The 18,422-nt window shown below is 35.5% G+C and overlaps 1 protein-coding gene across 3 annotated transcripts in view; it reads left to right on the top strand.

Annotated features, from left to right (window-relative positions):
* The window catches only part of LOC122527605 (protein O-mannosyl-transferase TMTC1-like), a 348,996-nt gene that overhangs the window by 172,296 nt on the left and 158,278 nt on the right, over nucleotides 1-18,422 (top strand). For all 3 annotated transcript variants that reach the window (XR_006306375.1, XM_043651935.1, XM_043651936.1), the window contains exons 4-5: nucleotides 9,938-10,069; nucleotides 11,832-11,904. Coding sequence is in view for 2 of the 3 variants with exons in the window: in XM_043651935.1 (XP_043507870.1) it covers nucleotides 9,938-10,069; nucleotides 11,832-11,904 (205 nt within the window). In the remaining variant the exon portion in view is untranslated. The remainder of the gene's footprint in view (nucleotides 1-9,937; nucleotides 10,070-11,831; nucleotides 11,905-18,422) is intronic.

Here is an 18,422-nt window from a genome sequence, read left to right as displayed (position 1 = left end):
ACTCGTGGAAGGTCGCGAGCCGCCAAATACGTCGAACGGAGGGCGAGTTTTTCGAAGAACCTTGGGAGAGAAGAGTAAAGCCATCGTCGAGGTCGATCGATTGACAGCTGGATGCCGGATAAAGCGGTTGTCGACGAATCGAAGCAATCCATTCGCCGGTTTTTCCATTTCCCTTTGGTTTATCCTGTCCTTTCAGCCGCGATACTCCGGCCTTATCCGCGTAATTGCCACCCTTTAAATCCGTCGATACGAAAACCGGATCTACTTTCCCGCGGCTGCTTATGCACACTTGCCCGGAAATTAAGTGGCTAGCGACTTACGTTGATCAGAGCTCTCGATCGAATCCGAACGCTTCGTTTCTTCGATTTATTACTATTACCGTCGCTATTTCGTTCAACGTTCCTTCGGAGGAGCTCGATGCTCTTTCGACAGTTTAATATCCTTCGGCGGAGCGGCATCGCGAAACGGATTTGCATTTTAAATTTTCGGCGTCAAATATTTATGAAGGCTTCAGCCGAGATAGTTGCTAGTTGTTGCAGCGCGGACGCATCTGCAGGTTTATATTTTTATTTGCGAGACGGATTTCGTTCGGTTACGAAATATCACAGCGGATATTCCTATGTTTTATGGATTTTTGGAAATTTTTCGTAGATGCATAGAAATTTATTATGGTCCAGCGATCAGAACGAAAAAAAAAAAAAAAAAAAAGAAAGAAAACATTCAAATGTCGCGTCTTCGTCGAATTTAAGTGTCAAGTATTAATTTCTACGAGACCCGAATGAAAACCGGATAATATAATGAAATTGATGCTTAAATGTTTTATATTTGTACGTCGAACAGTTCGTTCAACTGGAGTTTGTCTACTTTCACTCTCGATGCTTCACCTTCTTCTTCAAGTGGAAGTTCCTCGAGAGAGAAGGATTCACCTTGCATAACATTAACGTTTATAATATTACGTAACTATATCATTCGTGTAAACTTCAGTACATGTGTGCATGTATATTTAACGTTTCGAACATTACAGAGTGTTCAAGAGAATTCCAAGAAACTTCTCTGCATACGTTCGATGAGAATGTTTGATATATGAATTAGAAGCTAATCAGTGGAAGTGGCTCTTCATTAAAATTGATTCGTGCTCTGAATACGTCCCTTTCTTGTCAATCGATTCACTTCTGACCCTTGCATTCAATACTTTCATTCAATTTTGATTTGTAACAACTGACCAAGTTAATCAATCGCGGATCTTTACGAACTTGTGAAAAATTTGAAGACGCGGAAGTACATTCCTTCGTGCAAAAATGTGAAAAATATTCAAAAACTAATTTACCTTTTTTATTCAATCAATATACTCGATATAACATTTGATTTAATATTTATATTCATATTTAATATTGCAATATTTACAATATTCGATAAATACAATAATTTCGGTTATATTCTTTCAATAATTATCATAAAGATATGAAATTCCACAAACATCCGTAGTCTGCCCACACTATTACTTAATAACTACATGTTTGAAAGCTGACTGCTCATCGTTATAAAAGTTGTCACATGTTAGAGTCGGTGGCACACTTAAATTACTCGCGATTATTAAACAATTGCCACAAGTACGAACAACTGCATTTATTAGCTTGACGAATCCATTGTTGAACGTGGTCGGATGGATCACGAGATCAACGACCTTCTACCGTTTAAATCGTTATCTCGCCGGGCCGTTCGTCCTTTTCATTTCAAGTTACGATCGGCGAAACGGCGCTCGGTTTCCCCCGGATGCGGACTTCTTTTCACCGATGGTAATTGCCGGCTGAATATCCAATAAGTAATAATTCCTGCGCGTAATCCTCCGTCTTCCGGCGCGAGCATACGACCGACAGGGGTTGTTTTTGCTCCGTTCCCTCACGGAACTCGGCACCCCACCTCGTTACGACGACCGTTCATTAATCTTACTTACGGAGCTTTGATGTAAATTGTAAGAAATGCTGCGTCGTTCTGCTCTGGACGTCCTCCGGCTGTTTTTATTGCCTCCATATATAGTTCGCGCTTTTGCTTCCTCGCGGACTTATTCCGCGTTAACCTCGTCCTGCGCGATCCCTCTCGTAGAGTTCGCTGCGCTACTTTGAGTATACATACGTAGACAAGAATGATATTTTTCTTTTTCCTTTAGATGAAAGAGAGGTAGATTGAGGCTGATACGACAAAGCTCAGTAACGATAATGTGGTGTAATATGAGCAATTGATTCAATGCAGATTTTTATTTTGTTACGTTTTTGATTAGTGTTGGGAAAAATGTTCCAACGTACAATGAAACTTTATTTAGTATTTAAAACTGTATTTAACACGCTCTCTGTGTATAACTCTTTTGATGAAAATATAAACTCGATGAAAGGATCTTCTATTGAAGGATAAAAATACGAATGGTCAGTTTGATTCAAATTTTTATTTTATTACGCTCTTGGATAGCGTTGGGAATAAAATTTCATTGGAACAACGTGTAATGAAATTTTATTTAGCGTTTAATACTGATACATTCTGTACGTATAATTTTTTTTAGTAAAAATACAGATTCGATGAAAGTTGATCTACGAGGATTTTCTGTTCAAGGATAGAAATAATATGTTGTGACGAATGTATTTAAAACTGTATTTAACTCTATATGTATAATTCTTTTGATGAAAATATAAATTTGAAAGGACCTATTCTTCTATCGAAAGACAAAAATACGGTGATTCAAATTTTTATCTTATTATGCTCTTGGATAGCGTTGGGAATAAAATTTCATTGGAACAACGTGCAATGAAGTTTTATTTAGTATTTAATACTGACACATTCTACATATATAATTTTTTTGGTAAAAATACAGAGTCGATGAAAGTTGATCTACGAGGATTTTCTGTTCAAAGATAAAAATAGTATGTTGTAACGAGTGGTCAATTTAATTCAAATTTTTATCTTGTTATATTTTTGGTCAATGTTGAAAACAAAATTTCACTAGAACAACATGTGATGAAGTTTTATTTCCCTGTGTAATTTTTGTTTTTTTTTTTGGTAAAAATATACATTTGATGAAAGGTGACCTACAAGAATAAAAATAGTGCGTTGTAACGAATGATCAATTTAATTCAAATTTTTATTTTGCTACACTTTTGATTAATATTGGGAACAAAATTTCATTGGAATGAAATTCCAAGTTTATTGTTTAGTACGAATTTCAAAAACATCTTTAATGAAAATTAACCTTCATTACTTTATCGATCAGTATTGCGAATCAAATTCAATTCCAACAATGCCTTATTTGTTCGTCAGTAAGGAATTATTATTTGTTAATTCATTGTCATTAGATTGTTCTGTTAGCAACGATCTTCCTGTAGCACAAAATCTTTCTAACGATCCTGAAAGATTTATTTACAAATGTTCGTTAAAAATTTACCTTACCATTCGTTAGAAACGGCACGAGAAAAGAACAACTGAACAAACGCACGAAACTCGATATTAAAGCGAATTTCTGCAGAATCTATCAAGAACATTCGCACGGTAGGATAGACCAGTTCCATTTCTATGTTTGACTTTCCAATTCCAAGAGTGTAATGCACCGAAGGTTCTCGAAACGCGAGAACCATCGAATATCAAGGTTATTCAATCCCGAGTATCCCGAACGAATTTAATAACAATCCTAATCCGAGCCACCGGGTCTTAAAAACGGGGAGAACGGGAGCGAGGTGAACGGGACAAAACTGTAAACGAGAGAGGGAATTTAAATAATCGTTTAATTCGCCGTGAAATACGAGAGGAGGAACGGGAAATCTGTCTGAAACCTGGCGAATTTCAATTTCACCCTCCCAGCGAAGGGAAAATGTATATTCCCAAACTTCTCGAACGCGTGATTGTTACCATCGACGTACACCATCGTCTCTCTCTACTTTCTTCCATCCCATTCTTTGCCATTCGTCTCGTTAGAAAAATAAAATTATCTTTTCGCGTTTCTCCGAAGTTCTCGCGTCGGCGGGCCGCGTCTCAAAGATATCCTAATTTAATTCCGAGAAGTTGAAATAGTTCTTCCAAGGAACTGTAGGCCCCCCCCCCTCCCTCTCCTTTACCCTTCGAGTGAGATAAAAAAACGAAAGGGACGAAGGAAATGGAAAGATAGAAGGCAACCAGCGACGAGTTTCTCGCGACGCCATTGTTATCGACGATATATCTTTAACTTTACTACTTCGTCCGAGGGACGCTGACACGTTCAAATGACAAGTTTACGAACTTTCTTAATAACAATTTAGCTTGAGTGGAAGTTGAAACACCTCTCTGGTTGCCTGTACGAAGCAAGACCGAACATTCGAAACCCGTAACGCATGCTGCTTGCTCGTTCTTCAAGAAATCAAAATCTCGTCTTCAAAGTGATTCGATATTCGATATATGGTTTTTGCATACGCATCTGATTGATCACGACGAATTTCAAAAGAATAATTGAAATTTTGTAATCGAAATCCGTATAAAAAAGAAATAGACCAAAGAGCTTCAGAATAATAGCTCGGACGATACTAGTGGTTCAATGTAATGAATACTTCCAAAAATGCAGAAATCTAACGATAAAAGAATAAACTAACGATACAAAAACGAGGTACCTGAAATCCTCATAACTTTTTTAACAATTATTACATATTTTCTATTTTTTATTTTTGTTCATATGAATATTATTACACAAATGTATTTTTTTATTTTTGTTCATATGAATATTATTACACAAACGTATTGTTTTATTTTTGTTCATATGAATATTATTACACAAATGTATTTTTTTATTTTTGTTCATATGAATATTATTACACAAACGTATTGTTTTATTTTTGTTCATATGAATATTATTACACAAATGTATTTTTTTATTTTTGTTCATATGAATATTATTACACAAACGTATTTTTTTATTTTTGTTCATATGAATATTATTACACAAATGTATTGTTTTATTTTTGTTCATATGAATATTATTACACAAACGTACGTAGTCTGAAAATGATCTGACTTTATTCTATTTGTTATGTCGGTAAAGATATCAATTTGTGATCTTCAAACTAATAATCTTATGTATACCATCTGGTCTGTATAAATTACACGTTATTTCCCTTTTTTTCTTTTTTTGTACGTTCGAATGATCTTTCTTCGAGCGTGCAATATTTTCCCAGCGATCTCTCCTCTCTCTTCCGCGAACACGCTCGCGTTAGAAACGCAATTTAAATGCAAATTCGAATTATCTCGGTGAAAGCAGGCGGAATGAAATTTTTGCCGAACGTTTAAGGTGCTCAAGGTTTTGTACCGCGACGTTTCGAATTAAACGCCGGCCAGTCGAAATGGGTGAAGTAACGATTTTTACGATTATTCATCTCGCAGATGTATCGACAAACAGCGTGGAACGTCAATTAGAATTTAACCCGGTCTTGTCCTCCCACGAGAAGTTTCATTATATCTTTCGTATGCACAGAGAATCGCCAAATCGGTTCGCCACTCTTTCTTCATCTAGATTTTTACCTACTTTCCAACGATCGTCCGGCCCAGCACAATGCAACTGAAAATAATATATGGTCCGAAGAATGAATACGAATTGTCCCTCGTGCTGCCACGATACAAAGATGGGTCAAAGTTTATTATACGTTCTAATGATCCTCGTTAACTTTCGCTCGAGACGCGATTATTACCTTCGTCAGTGGTATTTTAATTTAATTGTTTCTCTTTCTTTTTCTTTTCTTTTTTCTTCGACGGTGATGAATAGCTCTTCAAACCAGCGACAGTAAGTAAATTTTTGAACAGTGATCCTGGAAAGTCGCGTCCCAAATTGAGCCGCGTGGAGAAAACCTCCGAATATTCGCAGCTCTGTTTGCAATTTTTATGCCCGTTCTTTCATTCATTTGTTGTTGTCGCGGTTTGGATTTCGTTGCACGACGCAAGCAGTATATCTGTCTATTGCATTAATCAGGTGGAAAGGCAGAGAGCAAAAATTAAAAAGAAACTGCTGAAATGATAAATTTCGGGCACTTTTAATTAATCAAATACTGTTTCAGGCTAAATAAATTTCTGATCGTGAAACTATCCTGTTTATTATCCGAAGCTAATTCCCCTTTACATTGTGTGAAAAAATATATCTCCTTTGACGAATATAAATGGGATACGATATAGTAGGACTCGCGCAGAATATGTGATAAGTCAGTATTTATTTGTCACAAGTCACATAATATTTTTAGACTAAGAGAAGATAACCCAGATTGTGCGCTCGTTTCGTTTTTTATTCACACCTTTGTATTAAACGTGATCCGCCATTCTACTTTTTTCTTCCTTCGCAGACTTTCGTTCTATTTATCAACTTTTATTTGGAAACTGAACTACTTTCTTTCTAGTGTATCTTCAACATTTTAAACGTTAATCATTTTCGATCTGTTTGTAAAAGAACATTTCATGGCAAAGTCTATACAATTCTTATTCAGTCGTCTTGAATTGTAACAATAATTTCAAATTGAAAGTACCATGTATGTATTTCTCAACGCGTATGTAATTTTAATAATTGGATCGAAGTTTATGTTCACACTCTCGTGGAGTTTTAGAACCTCTGTGAAGTTTGATTACGATTTCATGAAAAGAAAGAAAGAATATTTGCACGCCTAATTTCTTTTTGGCAAAGTTTTTGTGAAAACAAATAACGTATTAACAAAACAATAATATTTTACGATTAGTTATTTCCAATAATGTAGTTTAATATGATATTTTTCTTTTGGTAAAAATTCCCTTATTTCTTTCAATCGATAAAATTAAAGAAATAAGAAAAAAATGATACAATATTCTGACTTTTATGATCAACAAATTATAATTTAAAAAAATCTTAGAAAAAGTATTATTGCACGCGCATATTCTGTGCGTGCGATGTACAATCTCCAAGATTAAACAAATAGCAACAATTTTTCCCCGTTTCTTGCTTAACGCAACTACATATGACATTTAAATAATACAACGATATTTTCGAGTTACTGTTCGTTTAACATCTAAGGTAACGCGTGTCACCGACAGAATGGTCCTCCATTTTTTCTGAGAATGCTACGACAGACAAGACGAGACATTTAACAAACGAGACGACAAAATTCTAGCGTCAAATAAAGCAAAGAAACGGAAGATTTTAGAAAGAAAACGAGAAAACTACGAAGATACGTAAAACGCCAGACGAATTTACATCATTCAGTTATTCGATTGTTCGGAGTTTGTTTGACGACTCTCAAAGAAGTTCGCCAGTGTGCCAGGTGCTTGGATTTTGCTCGTTTGTTTCGTTTGTTTTAAATTGTTTGCAGCCACGCCTGTAAACGTCTTATACACATAAAGTATACGAAAAGAGAAAATGTGTAAGCGGAAGCTTAGTCTACTGCCACAACTGAGGCGCTGTTTACCTAAGCAAAGCGCAAATCCTCCTGTACATTGTACATTCCGTGTATTCTTGGCTTGCTAGGTTGTTATTATACGTTAAACATGACAGTGGGCGGAGGAGGAAAGGACGTCGAGTAAATATTTTTGATAATTACCATCGCTGTATCCTCTGCTAATGCCTGCTGATTTGGTAATTACGTAAATTACTTGCAGTCATTATATATTGATGAATTTAATCGTGTCAATCGAAGAACCGTGTCTTTCTGAAAATCACGTAATTTGCAAACTGTAATATGTTAATGTAATTAAACTTTGATGTTGAATTTGTTACACAAATTTCGTTTTTTTTTTTTTTTTTTTTTGGATTCTACGACCTGAAATTAATCAAACTCTGTTAAATTAACAGCGTGAAATTGTTTGACGAATATCTTTTGCAAAACGAAAACAATATTAACGAATTCTAGATGATTAAAGCTTCGTTCTGTTGAAATTATATCAAATTTTGTAGAAAATGTCTCTTATAATTTATAGAAATGATTGAAATTAGTCAAAGTCTGTTAAGTTAACCGTATAAAATTTTTTGATGAATACGTTTTATAAATTGGAAATAGTATTAACGAATTTCGAATGACCAAAGCTTTCGGTTAAATTAGTTGAAATAAATGAAAAAAAATTTGGTAGGAAAAAATGTTTCTTATAATTGATAGAAATGGTTTTAAAATGAATCAAATTCTTTCGAGTTAGTTATATAAAATTATATAATTATATAAAATCCTCGTACGACCTGTGAATAATTTTAAAACGATTGAAACTTTCTTTTAATCACTGAACGCAGCAATGAACAAAGCCTCTCAATACCACGTTCTGCTATACATGAGTTTGAAAATTGACTGAAAAACAACTCACAACGTTTGCAATTAAAACAACACAGTGAAAAGCAGTGATTAACTATATTGCATTACAAACCAAACTAAAAGGTGCGTCAATTGCACGTTGCCTGGTGTCCATTTCAGTGAGAGTTATATTATCATTATTCGAAGTCGACAGAAATAGAGGAACAAAAATCACGAAATTTCCTGTTTCACGATGAAATAGCGGTTAAACGTCCTTGACCATTGGCAAATTTTTTTCGTGACTAGATCCACCTTGATCTCGAAGATCGAAATCTCCAAGGTCTTTAAAACGAGACCCTTAAAACCTTTTGTCAGAGCTTTCTTCGTCACTTTATTGGACCTTGAATATTAAGGTTAAACGATAGAAATTCCAGAAATTCTACATTCAACCCTGATATTGAAACTCGAATAAAATGAAGAAAAAAAAAAAAAGAAAGAGAAAAAAAGATTGTACAGCAAGTTTTATGGAGTCGTCTTATCGCGAAGGAGAAAACTTCAATCCGCGAAATAATGGTACATCCAGTAACGAAAAAAATTTTTCAATACTTTCAGACATGTTTGAATTTCTACAACTTTCGACGATAAAACTTGCAAGAACATTTTCAAAAAAGATGAAAGTCTGAGTATTACGAAAGTACAATAGAAAGACTTGGCGCTTTCAGATGCGACTGAGTGGATCGTTGCACGATTTCTTTTCACCAAGTTACATTTTTTCATCCCTCCGTTGCTTCCCATACGGCAAACACACGAAATATTTGCACGAGAATCCATGATCTAACGATCACGCTTGCGATCTAACGTTACGCAATTCCGTCTTGACATTTTCACGGCGGGCGTCACATATCTGTGTATGATACTTGATTTTGGTTATCCAAAAATATTAATATAAAAAAATGAATGAAAATACGCTTAACGCTAGAACAACCGTATCAAAATATTCTACATATGAATCACCAATTTACAGAATAACTAAAATAATTTAAACGATAACTAAAATTGTAAGTAGATTTATACACTCGTGTTTATTTAAATTTAAATTAATTTTAATTAGTTATTATTTATTTAAATTATAATATATATTTTATTTATTTTATATTAATTATATATATTTAATAATATATTATTTAATATATATATATTTAATAATATATTTATTTTATATATTTTATAACAATTATAATGTATATATTTTATTTATTAATATTAATTTTGACAAGAGCAGCCGTATCTTTTAAGTAATGATAGTTCGAGACCAGTCACATCGATCAGAATTCGATTATGCAGCACATGTATTATAAAATTAAAATTAGTTAAATTAATGAACTACACTAACAAAAATTGCACAATTATTTATAAAATATACATAAAAATATCTCTCAAATATCCCGTCGGGAAAGTGTTAACCGAATTCTTGAAAGCGGAGCATTCGAGATCGTTGCAGTACATCAATGAAATCAAAATTAATTAAATTAATATGGTACAGTAGGGAAAGTTGTACGGTTATTTGTGAGACATATACCTAAAAATAATATTTCCTTCGTTTCAAATATCCCGCCGGGAAAGTGTTAACGACCGGATCCCGCGCTAAACACGTGCGTCAAATGAAATTCTATTTTTTTTTTTCCTTCCCTTTGGTGTTGCAGGCAGCAAACGGCTTACGTGTGGAGCAGCGTGTGCCTGGGGGCGCTGTCGATGCTTGCCAAGGAAACAGGCATTACTGTTTTGCCTCTAAACCTTCTTTACGACCTCTGTCGCTCCTGGCATTCAATCAAGAGGTAAGCGTTTAAGGCGCCACGCCAGCCGAGCAGTTTGGAAACGCGACACGTAGCGCGCGCGCACGCCAATAAATCCTGAAATAAGAAGTAACACTGTGTGTCTCTCTGGCTCCGTGTAGCTCGCGCGACTTTACGCGACCTCTTCTTACCCACCCATTTCCTCCTCGCGACCCACCTTTATAACGAGAACTTCACTCGGTCGCGGGTGAATTCCATGCCGGCAGGATAATACGAGGCGGCTCTGATTTAGGTCACAGCCCCTTCTTCTCGCGAGGATCGAAAGAGTGGGAAATATTTGCCGCGTTAAGATGCCGAGAGAAAGAACGTAGCCAGAGAGATATTACAGCGTGACAAAGTGATCGCGATGAATTTCTTCATTGTGGAACTTTTGATGTACTCGGACATTATCCGAAAGAATTTTAGAACATTTTAAAGTCCTAAGGTCATTTGAAGATAGTGTCATAAACATATCTGAATGTACCTTGCCATGAGCTACGATGGAACAGAATAAAGTTTTCTGCATGAAAAATGGCAATAACTTTGAAAAAAAAAATATTAAAGAGTGTATTTTGAAAAAGAATAGTCCTTCCATTTGATTTGCCTCTTCGACCAGTTTAAGTTGCGTCGGGAATGATTTTTTTTTCATTATGTACAATATATTAGGTACACGGAGAATATAATGATGCATAAGATAAGAATGTAGAATATAAGAATATAGAATATACAGAGTATGAACTATGAAATATGATATTCGTGATTTAAGCTGATATAATTTTTCTCCAGAATGCAACGATTTCTTATTTCGTTTGCGGTCCAAATGTGACGGTTTTAAAGTCTTTATTCTTATTGTTAGTTGATAAATTTTCTAAAAATTCACCACCCGTTCGACGAAGTTAATATTGTCGAAGATTATGAAACACGATAAAAGCTCTTTTCAATCGTTCTTTTGGAAAATTGATCGATGCATTTGGACAAAATACACGATACTCGAGTTACGTGCAGACTGCGAATGTTTCTTATGAACTCAACTAACTTAAACACGGAGCTTGAGCTTTTTTCTTTAAACTTTTCTTTAAACACAAACGTTCCAAGCATTTCTTTTGTATTAAATAAATTCTGAAGTTTCTCACAAGTTCCGCATTCTCATTCGCGGAGAAACGTAAAAAGCAACAAAGATTTATAAATAAAAAAAAAAAAAGAAAATAAAAGTGTATATCTTCACTTCTTTTTGGGAATTATTGGAAACCGACGAAACTCGTGCGAACCATCGCGGAATTGCACAACGAAGCGCAAGTAAAATCGCGTTTGAAAGTGCTTCGGTGTCAAAATCGCGCGATACGGAATGCGAACAACGCCCTCCTTTGCATACGCACGGTGAATAGGATTTACACGCGGAAGATTTGCGTTAATAAAGGGCTCCGGCTATCGGCGTTAGACAAAGAGGATACGATGCTTGACCATAAAATAGCGAAATCGGATTAACTGTTTACACTGGATTATGCGGGGCCCGACGTATTTGAATAACTACGCTTCGGGGAACGTAAATCGGGGCTGGCAAATTCGCGAGTTGGGCGAATCTTTGATGCCTAAATGGGAGATGCCTGCTTCGATTAGCAGAGAAAGCGTGTGAAGTAGCGAAGAGGTTTTTGGTCGGGCGTTGATTCGATTTCGTAGTGAATAACAACAACCGGTGGGTTAAAAAATTATCGACGATTAATGACAAAGTTCACCCGAATGATTCGCGCTTTTCTATTTATTTCAGGTCAATCTTCGAGGCCAGATGGAACGACGATTCGAGACACTTTTCTCGTCGGGCTGCGGCTTTGCTTGTTTCGGTGAGTTCAATAAATATCATGCAAATTAATCTTTTATGATCTGGTGAGATATAAATATAGTAACAATTAATCTTTTACAATCCGAAGTTTTATTTAGTTAATTGTGCCTATTTATTCCACTCCACAGTGAGATCTAGGAATTAATAATTGCTAGAAATAATTTATTAATAGTGTTGTATTGTAGAGATATTATCTATTGAAGTAAATGTACAAATTAAAGAATCAGGGGTACAGAGATAAGAAGGAGCATACACTTCCGTTCAAAAACCTGAATTTTAATGAAACTTCGATATCTAATGAGAATTTTATATTACACGCATCTTTTATTATTATAATAAAAATTGGAAAAAATATTTTAAAATATCAACTTTAATGATACTCTGTCACTTGTTTTTATGACTAATTGTAAATTTTTAATTTTTCTAATTCCGAAGCAAGGTACATAAATCAGAAAGCTCAGAAATATCTAAAGTCAGTGAGGAAGTATATATACATAGTGTTAAATTTATTTCAAAACTGAAGAAGTGAAGTAATTTTTCACATACCAAATAAAAAAAAACAATCTTCATTTCATTAACAACTGTATCAAAAAATTGAAAGGAACGTAACTGAACACTGGAATATTAGAAATTAAAAAAAAAAAAAGCCAACAAAGGAGCTCGTCTCGAGATATTAGCAACGAAAGACACACACGGCTGCCGCAGAAAAACAACGTACTGAAAGCCCACAATAGTCGCCGATCGTGTCGTCTTTCAGCTGGCGAAACCCATTAACTCGGTTACTCGCGTATTCAAATCAGATTTCATAATCGTCGAACGAACGAGTTAACCAGCTTGCCCGACGACAATGAGAGAACGAAAAAGACGAGGCAAGTCCCGTTGCTCGGGCACGAGCGCGATGCAGAGAAGAGAATCGAATCCTCTTAACGTGTCACGCGCGGTCACCCGTGCGTGGAAGCCTCGCATGATTTCCCTTCGACGAATCACCCCTTAGAAGGAGCGCTCCTACTCCCTTTTCGCTGTTCGTGTTTTACTCGATGCCAGCGTCGTTATCGTATTACCGACAATGTCTACGCCGGCAATGTGTCGGACAGGGACGAATAGAGAGATCGCGGAAGGTCTACGTATCCGCTCTATCCATTTATCTTGCTTCATGGACTCGTTCAGCCTGTGCTTCGAAACGTCGTTCAGGAAATTCCTGGCCATACCAGGACGGGACGATAATGAAATTGAAACGCGACACCCACCGGTCTGGAATCGATACTCCTACCGGGGCAGTTCCAAGCACTCCGCGGCGAAATTTATTCCACCGTTTACACGGAATTATCGCGCAGGCCGTTTACGCGGTCGTTGTTTATCGCCGACCCATTCGGAGAATTCGTGGTAATTATTCGGAACCAGAGTACAACGTGCTCTGTGATTTGAAGAACCGTCGCGAACTCGGTTAACACATTGCGCACCGTGCTCGGCGCGCCTAAGGACCGCACATTTTTGAAGCAACAAGGAAACTTTGCACGATGCATGTATACTCTTCTTTAATTCATATTGATAAAATATTTTCAAATATTACCATATATTTTTTATAGTAATATTTGAGAATCTATTTTTGTTATGTATTTTAGATTCTAACTATTATTTATTTCATATTTATATTAAGCAACTTTTCGTCAGTTTTTCAATCGATATTTTACTCGAGTCAGGTTATTCAATTCTCGAGAAGTAAATTATAAAATTCTCAAATTCTTAAAAAAAAAATTTCGGCTCACAAAGCCGAAAAGTAACTGCGATTTTTTTCTATGCGTGCGAATGAAAGGCGAATTTTTTCACGAGAAACGAAAGCTTTATTAACACGACTAACTGATTTCGGTGGCCACTTCGTCATTCCGCGTAGAATTCGGAAATGTTCTCACCTTTTTTCGACAAGAAAAAAATCCCAGGAACGATTTGATATCGTCGCCAGTAGTGAAATTTCGCAAACCAATTCTGATACGTCATTGGAATTGATTAGGCGTATCTTATTCTGAATAATTGCAGAAACCGCGCGTGCAATGGAGAGAGAGAGAGAGAGAGAGAGAGAAAGAAAAAGCGAGAGAACGAAACTGTTCAAACGAGCGAGCAGTTGAAAATTCACTGAGTGAGAAGTTCCTTCGTTACGCTCGATCGAGAACAGGGATGTTATTCCGACATGACGCCTCGCGCTTCGCGCATTGTTTCCGGCCTGCAACGGCCGTCGCTGCTCCATTGTCGATTCGTGGCGGTAAATCGGCGCAAGTTCTGCCTGGTAATTAGTTGAATGTGTATTTTAAATGCCCGAGACGCGAACAATGTGAAAAGCTTAATTTTTGACGGTGCTTCCCCTCGTATTTTTATATTATTAAGCGTGGAGTATAATAACAGTTTTAGTTACAATGGAATAATAACAACTTGGATACTATTATTTTACATAATGGAAGGTGAATAGGAATGGAATGCAAGTTTATGCTTGTAGAAATATAATATTGCGTTAAGAAGAGATTTCCTTTGGTTCGATCTTTGTAGTGAAACTGAAGGCCCTAATTTGTAAACAAGTTAATTCATCTTTGTAAAGTAAAGATAATTTGTTATTTAAATTCAATATTAAATTCATTTATTTTCCATTTCTACTCCACGTTTATATTTCGTATCTGATAATAATTATATTATTATTATGTTGTATTCGTGTATGAGTACACCAAATATACCTTATTATCAATTTCGATATTTCATAGCATCCATTGCATATAGGCACGATATTCGATCACGTGCGAACTGAATCTACATACATTCATTCCATGTACACATATATGTACTTACGTACTTTTACGTTTCGCAATTTTTAAAAAATTCTTTCATTTAATACGTTGAATATTTATTACTGTACATAACCCGAATAAAAATTCAGATTTACTATTCCACTGGATATAACTGACAGTGCAAATACACATGTTGTGTGATCTTTACAAAATGTTTTATACAGATTTTTAGATTTGTTCCAAACTTTATCAATATAATGATAATAATGCAATTCCGGAACAGTACACACGTGAATTTCTGTGTTCACGTGAGATGCTCGTTCCTTAGTAAAAATATTTATTGTACGAATATGTGTACGATTTCTTTATTAAAATAGCAACACTACATACATATAATACGCGATAAAAAACTGTTTATAGTTGAACAAATTATCAGATCAATTTACTTATTATTTCGTTAAATCCCCGGCGAATTAGCGAAGTCTCGAAACATTTTACACAACAAATGTCTGTTTACAAGTTCCCTGAAAGTATGCTATTGTGCTTCGAGTAGGCAAACAGCAAAAACACTCGATTAGTGCGTAAAAACAAGCAACGTCGATCGTTAATAAGGCCCGTGGCGCTGTTTGCGAATGGTCACGGATCCGCGTCGTTAATTCTTAACGACCGATATCTTCCGTTTTTATTGTTCGGCCGAGCAACGCGATATTTGCAACGTCTCATTGGCTTAAGTAAGTTTGACGACCGTTAATGCAGATACAGACGTGAGGAGTTCACTTTTACGATCGCGTAAGATTAACTCGCCTCCCTCGAGTCGCGTTGGCAAACCCGCGGGAACTGCTTTGGCTGTTTCAGCGTGGCGCAAAGCGATCACGGCTTTCGAAGACTTACGATGAAATACGAGACAGCGAGGTGGTAGTAACGGGGGCGGTTATGGCCGCGGAGCCACCATTTATCCACTCGAGTTTTGTTGCTCTTCTCTGCCTCGTAACAGACTTGATTTTTTTCACGAACATGCTTTTCAAACGGAGGAAACTTTCCTGGAGAATGATCGATTTATTCCTCGTAATTGGTCAACCGGTGTTTAAATATCAGATTGAAAATTTTAGGAATGACATGAATTTGAAAACTACGTTTTTCTACTGGAATTTAAATCGATTTCTCATATTTATACAGTCTCGAAATTCAACTTGAACTATTTTTCTTGAAACATATTTTTCTTCAATATTTTAAAAATTTATTTACCAGCCACATTCATCTTTTTGGTGACACGCGATACACATTCAAGTAAATTATCATATAAATGAAGGCTAAACGTGAAAATTTATTTACATCGTATCTCTGCGACTTGAGTATTGAAAATTAAAGGAATATAGGTAGTGTATTTTATTATCTCGAGCGTGACTGATGAAAGAGAACTGTTCAGAAATTTCCTACCTCACGGAGTGTGAGCGATCGTATCAATCGTTTGACTGTTCGCAGTGGCGAATTAATTTAAACGATATTTCCGTGAGAGCTGTCGTTAAAGACATGCAAAGTGCATTCGCAGGAGTCTCAATTGCTCGCTCAAGTTTCTCCGGGTCCTCTACCATTCAGGAATAACTTCGTAACGTCCGATTGGGGTAACCATTATCCCCTAGAATCGCGAATTTTTCAATTGGCTCTCAGACGATATGTCCTTCGACTGATTTTCAATACAATTGTACATAAAATTACAATACATTCAATTGAACAAAACAAAATAATAACGTAGCCTAGCGCGCTCTCAATGTTTCTTTTTTACACGCGCCCGTTGATATTTACGTTATAGGTAATTATTTTGTATGGTCGTGTTGCTCGCTAATAGAATAAGAATATAACGTGTACGAGATGTAACAAAGATACAAATAATTAACAAAAGTCTAGATACTTGCGTAGCACTCTCTGACAGCAGGGGCAAAATTAGCTCTTTCAACACAGTTTGTTCTGATCGTTTTCGTGTTTCACGTAATTCGTATCGTAACTTACGTAGTAAGTTATGGCGGTATACAATGTATTATCAATGGAAAGTAGATGGTGAACGGTATTCCGAGTTATGCTAATTTATGTGAAGGGACAAGGGAAACATGCGAGGGCAACCCTCCCCAGTTTCTCTGCCACCTATTACCACTTACAACGTCTAAAGGCATATTCTTTTCGATACAGTTACTTGACGTTCTTTTCCCCCTCAGGAACACTGAATTTCAAGGGTTGTTCAGCCCTACATAGATGGAACCCCGGGTTGGATTTCGTGTTACAGGGTTGTTTGGCGATTGGTTGTAAGACGATATATACATATATTGTTTTAGATTGGCTTTAGGGAACCTAGATGGAAATTTTCTTGAATCTTGAATCTTGTTCATGAATGAATTACTTCGAAATTTCTCTTCTCGTATATTGTTTGGAAAATGTTAAATATTTGTTAAAAGAGTTAAAATGTGCGTAATGTATTTTTGAGTTAAAAAGCGATTTATATATATATATTTGGGACAATATTCATATTTTTAATTTTTAGTCCTTGAGTCGACTTGAAAAAATTGGATTTCTCGTATTCTTGCTATTCTTAAGATTTTTAATGAAAACTGTCAGTTAAAAATCCTACTTAATTAAGTTTATTAACATGAATTTTTAGATATTTTCGCCGATACAATACAAACACAACCTTTCTCGTTTCGCACATCGTTCGTCATTAAATTTTTCGTTGGTTTAGTTCAACGAACCAACGAACCAATTATCAATACTCGTTGAGATATGTGTTAGCTTCGATCGAGCAGTATTTATTTTTAGTTACAACGGAACGCACGCTCCTTGAACGGTAACAATCGATAAGCCAATGCATTAGGGATAAGCGTTGTTGACTGCCTCTACAGTATGTCTATTGTTAGTCAATTGGTTTGCTTAAATCTCAGGCCTGCGTCTCATGTTATCTCGAGGCTGTGCGTGTAATTATAATTCCGTCTAACTGATTTAACGCGACTGCGAACCGTTTTCGTTTGCCGACAACGGGAACGTTTAATTAACAGATTCCAAAACAGAGTGCTGGAAACAGAAGATCTAGGAACGTGACGACGCAACGTGCCTTTGATCGTTCTCGCAAGAAAATTAATTACACGTGTAATCAAGAACTCCGTTTTCGTATGAATTTTGCCAGGTGTTCGTATAGTAAATGGAGGCTCGCTATTATTGGAGTATCTAAAATATGCTACAACAGTTTTGCCCATTACGTGAAGAAATAAAAATAGAGAAATGAATAAATTCAACGAGCAATTCGTCTAATTGAGCTCTAATTAAAATTTCTCTCGAATTGAAACTTCAATTCGAGGTTGAATAAAATATGTTAATGATGATACTAATTATCTAATAATAATATGTTAAATATGATAATACTAAATATGTTAATGATAATAATGTTAATGTAGCTTTCTTTATCGAAAATCGTTTGAATATCGTATTGTAATATAATAATGCAATAATATTGTATCGCAATATAATAGTGTTATATTTATATACAGTATACTGTAATAATATACTGTATAAATATAATAGTAAATATAATAGTATTATATTTATATACAGTATATTGTAATAACGATATGCTGTATATAAATACGATACTATTATATTACTAAATTAACGCTCATATTAATATATAATATAATATACTATTATACTATTATATTAATATATAATATAATATACTGTTATACTATTATATTAATATATAATATAA

This window comes from Frieseomelitta varia, unplaced genomic scaffold, assembly GCF_011392965.1.
Source record: "Frieseomelitta varia isolate USP_RPSP 00005682 unplaced genomic scaffold, Fvar_1.2 scaffold_228, whole genome shotgun sequence".
Taxonomy (NCBI): Eukaryota; Metazoa; Arthropoda; class Insecta; order Hymenoptera; family Apidae; genus Frieseomelitta; species Frieseomelitta varia.
The sequence above is the reverse complement of the archived record's forward strand: the minus strand, read 5'-3'. Positions and strand labels throughout refer to the sequence as shown.